The sequence below is a fragment of the Eurypyga helias genome, unplaced genomic scaffold (assembly GCF_000690775.1).
Source record: "Eurypyga helias isolate BGI_N326 unplaced genomic scaffold, ASM69077v1 scaffold39597, whole genome shotgun sequence".
Taxonomy (NCBI): Eukaryota; Metazoa; Chordata; class Aves; order Eurypygiformes; family Eurypygidae; genus Eurypyga; species Eurypyga helias.
In genome coordinates, this window is record NW_010261777.1 from 40,691 (window position 1) to 47,965 (window position 7,275).

Genomic DNA, 7,275 nt, shown 5'->3' on the forward strand with positions numbered 1-7,275 from the left:
ATGCTGGGGAGGCATGAAAGGGAAAATGCAATAAATTCTAGAGAGTGAATGACAGAGGAGCAGCAGTTAGTCAACAGCCTATGAGAAACAAGTGTGTTAGATTCCAGAGGTGATTACAGTTATATAAACTTCCCATTAAAAATTGCTTCTCTTCTCATACCACAGTTTTCTCGAATGTTCTTAGGATGGGCACATCATGGAAAAAACTTAGCCCAGAATCGTATCTTCCCCCAATATGGTCTAGGCCGGAGAGCGTTGCAAAACTCCACTGGCCTCAAAGGCTCATGTTATAATTGTAATGGAATTTAAAAGCACAAATTTTAAGAGTAATAAATAGCTCAAATAAATCTTAACCACTGCATGCTGAGAGGTCTTATCAGTATGTGTCCCTTATATCAATTATTTATAGAGACTTGGCATTTCATACCTGAAAAAATACCCTGGAATGTGGAGTTTAATAGCCACACTGAACATTTTTGGAAGAATTCACTACACATTAGAATAACTCTCATTCCTGGAAAAATACTCTTTTTCTCCATGGAATGTAAAGCATAGATCTGACATTGTTCCAGTGACTGCCGATCTATATTGGTACAGTCAACTGAGCTTCTGCTAAGCAATAGGCCCAGACTAAGGACTAATCCACTTAATCAGCCTAATTACCAGCTACACAAAATAAAGATCTGTAATTTTTCCTTTCAGACATAAACGAATGTGATGCCAACAACCCATGTGCACAACAGTGTTACAATATACTGGGTTCTTTCATCTGTCAGTGTAATCCAGGATTTGAGTTAAGCAGTGACAGAATCAACTGCGAAGGTAAGCAATTTTTTTGCCTCAGAAGAGCTATTTGTTTTTTAATTATTTTCCCAGAGGCCTTTCTGTGAACTAAGGGATATAATTCAAGTGGGGCCACACTGTGGGTGCAGTCTGTAGCCAAAACATGTCTTTATGTTGCAAAGGTGGTTGCTAATACCCACCTTAGTAGCTGCAGCTGCATTCAGGTCCATGCAGAGATGGGTGTCTCTACTAGTAAGTGCAAACCAGGACAGACATGACTACAGTTCAGATCACAGCTGGGAAGAATAAGGCTTCTGAATACTTATTTCACAAACTCACTTGAATTGTGTGTGGTCTAATGCTGATGACCAGTAAATGAATCGGAAAGGAATGCAAACCAAAAACAAGTGCAATTTTGTGTGCTGTTAGGCTTCTCTGAAAATAAAACCTCAAATTTTTGATTTTAAGGAAGCGACAATTGTGCTTTCAAGCCTGTGCATACAAACAGCATGTCTCCTGATGATTATACAATCAACACTTTATTTCCTCTGCCAGAGTCTCCACAGGGGTCTTCTAATCTCCTTTTGGACACATGATGATCTCACCCTTAAGGCCCATATCCTTTCTACCAGTCTTAGAGCCAAAGAGGTCTTTTTGGTTTACCACTGCCCTTCTAAACAAGCCAGCAGAGCTATTACAGATGCTCCCTCTCCAAGCTGCTTAAGCTAATCCTACTTGCAAGTGAACAGAACAGGGAGCAGCAAGCATGCAGCCTCCAAGGACACCCCGACAAAAATCAAGATCTGGGGTCAAGCCTCAGAGGTAGCAGGAGGGAGTTACACTGTTTTCCAAGCCATTCCCTAGCTTTGATAGGTTTAATTTCCAGTTAATGGCACATACGGTTAAATTCCTTTTCATACTATGCTTCTCTCGTAAGGGGCTGATGGTTACACAAGGATAAAAAAAAAAAGCAGAGGAGGATTGTGTACACTGAATATTATTTGAAGGAAAAATAAATAGGCCTTACCCTCTTTCCCAAAAAGCTACTCCATTAGGGTAGGGCACAAATACAAAGGCAGCATTTTTGCCTTACTAACTAATCTCACATCTGTGGGTTCTTTGTGAAAGTAATCACATTTTTGAAATACTAAAAGTATAAATTCTTTCAAGAGTTATTTTCCCAAACCTGTTCTGAAGTCTAATTTAGCTTTCACTTCCTCAACTCCAAAATTCTCATTTTCGAAAGATTATTGATAAAACACAAGTAGAACTAGCCCTTCTGGGTGTAGCTTTGAGGCTTTAAGGAGTACTCATTCTTTTCAGACAGAATTCATTTTTCTCCTGTTAGAAATCAGCATTTAGCTACTCTGGTTGGTTGTGTACAAGGTAGATGTCAAAGCACTAACTTTAAGCTCTTTTGCTCTCTGCAGACACTGATGAATGCAGAACCTCGAGTTACATCTGCCAGTATCAGTGTGTCAATGAACCAGGCAAATTCTCGTGCGTCTGCCCTGAAGGATACCAGGTAGTAGGAGGCAGAACATGTCAAGGTAAGTGCCCTCACCTTGGCAGCCTCGCTACTGCGTTAGTAACACCATTTCAGGCAAGACTAAGGATGCTCGCTATCCAAGTGTTTCTGTTTCATGACAGGATTGCCATTATGGTAGCAAAAGATACATTGATAAAGTATTGGATTAATTACATATCTTGTATTAATTCACATTTGGATCCTTCAGCTCAAACTCTAAGTTCCTCAGATCCCTAGGACAAAATTTCAGCTCTTGCAACCCTCAGCTACAACTTGTCTTAGATGTCCAGGTAGCGAGCTTAAGTCTGAGATAAGTATCTCTGAAAAAAAACCAGGCCGTTTTTTACAGACACCAAACGTGGTGTTATATCACGTTTCATTTCATAGAGGTTCCTAAATCCAGCCACAGTAGAAGTGAAAGATATGTTTTGCCTGATAACAGGAGAAAAAAATGGAGGACTTGAGGGGGTTAGATAATTTGTGTTTAGAAGATAAATGTTCTGGTCCAGTCCAAAAATTCCAAATTCTGGTCAGGTCTTTAAAATTCCAAATGCTGGAATTTTAAAGTTCATGGCTTTTTCCTCACTGGTGCAAAGTGTCTCTGCATCTTATTACAGAATATTGAAAACAACATATTTAGTGCAAGAACCACTGATTATGTAATCCAAAACCTATTTAGCGGTCATTATTTTTAGAAATCAATAGGTGTGCTAATTGTTGGCAGAAGGCATGAGGAAATAACTCAGTTTTATTGATGTTTTTATAACATTCAGATTTCTTTCCCTTCTGAAGAACAGCAGCTGATACTGAACATTGTGGGGTAGTTAGTCTGACCATCTAAAAATCTGTTTGTGCCTTCCAAAAGATTATATTTGAATAAACACCAATAAACACCCTTTCTGGGACAGTGTTATTTTCTGGAGACCATCTAGGCAGAGAGTAGCGTGGTTCTGGCACTGACAGAAAAATAGAGCATTAATACAGGGCAAGTCTGGCAGTCTCCACCTCCATCCAGGGTTATTTTCCCAGGCTAAAAAGGAAGCTCTACTTTGCACAATAAACAAATCTTCATTATTCCTTTCCAAGCTATTTTAATTAAAATGCTGCCATTATCTAAGCATTTTAGTTAGACCATGAAACTCAGGCAATTAAAAATGAGAACCTGCAAAAGACAGGAAATCACAGTTCTTCCTTAAAACCTTCCTCCTCTGTCTACAATGTATCTTCTGCTATCAAATCGTTCTTTGCTAAGGAGAAACCTAACAGTGTTTTTATAGTTGCATTACATATGATTAATATGTTTGAGTCGACTAAACTCTTCAGACTTAATTCACACTCAGTAAACAAATTTCTCCCATTTCAGCATAGATAAATCCTCTACAGCCCGGCCCCAGAAAAGCAGGTAAAGAGCACAGAAACCTGCTGGGTTTCAACAGCCAAGCGAGTGCCTATTTTTAGTTGTGGGTGGTTTTTTAAGACAATGTGTTTGGTTTTGTAGCAAGCCCATTTCCATCTGCTTTGACACGTCCCTTTTCCTTCCTCCTAGATATAAATGAGTGCGAGACCACTAATGAATGCAGAGAGGATGAAATTTGCTGGAATTACCATGGAGGATTTCGTTGTTACCCAAGAAATCCTTGTCAAGAGCCCTACGTCCTTACATCTGAGAAGTAAGAGAAAAATAAGTCTGATTTTAGGACCACCCTCAGCAGGCAACAGGATGAAATACAACAGAAAGCAAGTACCCTTTGGTTGCAACTATCACCGTTTCATCCATTTTTGTTTTTCAGCCGCTGCGTCTGCCCCGTATCAAACGCCATTTGCCGAGAGCTGCCCTACTCCGTTGTGTACAAATACATGAGCATCCGTTCAGACAGAACGGTGCCCTCCGATATCTTCCAGATTCAGGCAACCACTATTTACCCTAATACTATTAACACCTTCCGGATCAAGTCTGGAAATGAAAACGGAGAATTTTACCTGAGAGTGAGTACTGGGGGGAGTTGGAGCCTGAGCGGGGGGTAAAGACCACTGGTGCTGCCCGGGTACTGCAGTACCGCCTTGCCAGTTTGACAAATCCAGCAGATGTTCTCCTGAGACTACCACAGCACCCCAAACCTTACTGACTTTTTAATAGTTCCTCACTGAATATGCTTGTTTTCCAAGCCTTACAAAGCCTTTACTTCTCTACCTGAGAATTCTAAACTGAGAACAAGCAGTTTCTTTCAAATGAATGTCACAGGGGTAGCAATCATGAGTATTTAGCCATCCTGGGACACCCAGGTCAGACAGAAATGAGACAGATACCTCTGTGCTTTTCACTCTCTGTACCAACACCCCATGTATGTGTATTCAGGAGGGGATTATAGAACTCTTATTATTAAAACTTAATCAATTTCTCATTTTTGTGAAAAAGGAACGAATAATAGCCTGAGATGGTGCATTGATTTCTAGTGTGATAAATTCAGGCCAACACCCAAAGGTTTTATATTGAGACATACTTAAGCCTTTTTTTCCCCCCAAAGTGCTGCAACCATTTCAGAAAACCATGAAAGTTCGAATGACTTACGATAGCAGTATTTCCTGTTGGTATAATGCCTTCAAGTAGACACACATGAATGAAAGCGTCTATAACATCTGCTTTTTAGGATTTTTTTTGGAAGAAATCTGATTTTCTTGGACGCCTGTAATATTTACAAATTCCTGGAAAATCTTTTTTGCTTCATATGTGGCTTTACACTCAGTAAAACAGAATCAGCACAGAAAATTTAAATTAGAAATATATTAATCAGCAGGTTTTCATTTTTATTTTTCGTCCAATCTGAAGATTCGTGGGTTTTGATAGTACCTCCAAGAAGCGTACCAAGATATGACATTGCCTATTTACACCAAGATGGGAACACAGAACTACTCAACCGTGTCTGATTTGTTTTAGTATAACCTACAATACAGTGCTTCTCCCTGGATTTCTTACCCGTCAAAACCCCATGCCCACCCCCAAAATACGAACAGCTATTTGCTTTAAGAAGAACAAGTTCACTCAACTCCAGATTGGGTTAGACCCTGGTTTAGCCTTCAGACTGACTTTCTTCAGACTAGCAATTCCAGCGTTCTATTGCCACCCAGCAAGGAATCACAGGCCTTAAATAAGGAAGCTGGTGTTTATTCCTGCCAAGGGACTGCAGTAAACAAAGGCTTACTTAGCAGCTTTCCTATTGTTTTAGTAAAGCTCTGAGCTGAGGCTCAGATACAGCAGATGGGTTGGATACATCTGTATACCCTACTCATTTGACATGGTGAGAAAATATTTATAGTAGGTGAAGGGAGAGATGGAGTTTATCCTTTTATGATCATCTGTAAATTACAGAGCTGTTTCACAAACTAGCAGCACACCACAGACTGGGCCTGTTAGTGTCCCCAGCAGCGCGATCCTAGCCTGGGAAAAGGGCTTCAGAGCAGTACAAGATGGGGGATGGCAATAGGCACACCAGTTGCTAAAATTCCCAGTGTTTACAAGGGGAGCACGACTTCTGGAGTATGAGCCGTGAGACAGGCTTAGCGTTTCCCTCCACTGAACAAGCTACATCACTGTGAAAGCCATTAGGTCTCTCTTATTTAACTTATTCTTCATATATTTTTAAAAGCTGATAGATGGAGATAAGAGCCAAAGACCATCCTGGGATAGATTAGCACTTTCCCCATCCTTTAGGAGTGTGAGCGTAACCAGGAACAGATTGTGCAGTGCAGTTTATTCCTCTGAGCCTTAGTCAGGTAAAGTTTTCCCTGCAGCAAAGCCAGGTGTGGGATTAGTCACGGCCCTTTAAAAACGTTAAAAGAATACCTGCATTGTGCCTCTCTGCTGAGACAGAGCGTTTTTACAGCGTGGTAACGCACAAGCACTCTCTTGACGCAACTAGGGAATCAGTTTAGGTTTGACTGAGTTAAACTTTGTTGTTGTTGTTCTTTCAGCAAACAAGCGCCGTAAGTGCAATGCTTGTACTGGTGAAATCACTATCAGGACCAAGAGAACACATCGTGGATCTGGAGATGTTAACAGTCAACAGTTTGAACTACCGTACAAGCTCGGTGTTAAGATTAACAATAATAGTGGGACCTTACGCATTTTAGTGGTTTTCAATAACTCTTCACTGGCACTTAAAGCAGCCAAAGAATATTATCTTAAAGAAGGCACTTACTATTTTATTTATAGATTTTGCTCTCTTTTTTTAAGATTTGTTTAGTAAGTTGATATGTTTAATCCACACATTACACCCGTAATTCAAAATTAGTAGATGTGTTCCATAGTATAACATGGGCATTGTCACTTTCTGTATAAAGATTTCAATCTTTTTTATTACCTTTCTTGGACTAGATACATACTATGCTTTTGTACGAGAACTGTACGTTCATACTATCCTGTAAAACTTCACACACCCTTCCTAGCCAAATAGGGCATGCCATTAAAAAGTGATCTTCTGTGTTGTTTTTATTTTAAATTCTAATGCAGCTACACTGACAATCTCAAAAGGAAAAAAAATATATAGTATGAATGATACACAAAGTAACGGTTATCCGATTAGCTACAATATATTTCTTTTTAACTACTTTGTAACAAAAGATAACAGTCAATAAAAATCTGTTTCTGTAGACATTTATGTGCTATCAGTTGGTTTTTCTAATCTGGGTTGGAGGCAAAATTACATTATGAGCAGTGTTTTGCCTTGGGTTTTTATATGCAGATTGTGTTAACCATACCATGGAATAACACTAACCATACTGTGGAATAACATTCTGCGCTCTCCAAGAAAATTAGACCATAGGGAGAAACTTCCTCCAACAAAGAAATACTCCAAATGGAAAAATCACAGTGCTGGGCACGTGTGTCCATGCTTTCTCCCAAGAACACTGTTGGTAGTTACTGGTTAGAAGGATACAGCATTTTCCGACACAACACGCTGTTTTTC

At 39.7% G+C, this 7,275-nt stretch overlaps 1 protein-coding gene across 1 annotated transcript in view; it reads left to right on the plus strand.

The window, feature by feature from the left end:
- Nucleotides 1-6,838, plus strand: part of EFEMP1 (EGF containing fibulin-like extracellular matrix protein 1) — a 47,411-nt gene extending 40,573 nt beyond the window's left edge. The window contains exons 6-10 of the mRNA XM_010155495.1: nt 703-822; nt 2,214-2,333; nt 3,858-3,981; nt 4,102-4,297; nt 6,281-6,838. Of these exons, the coding sequence (XP_010153797.1) occupies nt 703-822; nt 2,214-2,333; nt 3,858-3,981; nt 4,102-4,297; nt 6,281-6,439 (719 nt within the window). The 3' untranslated portion in view covers nt 6,440-6,838. The remainder of the gene's footprint in view (nt 1-702; nt 823-2,213; nt 2,334-3,857; nt 3,982-4,101; nt 4,298-6,280) is intronic.
- The last annotated feature ends 437 nt before the right edge of the window (nt 6,839-7,275 follow it).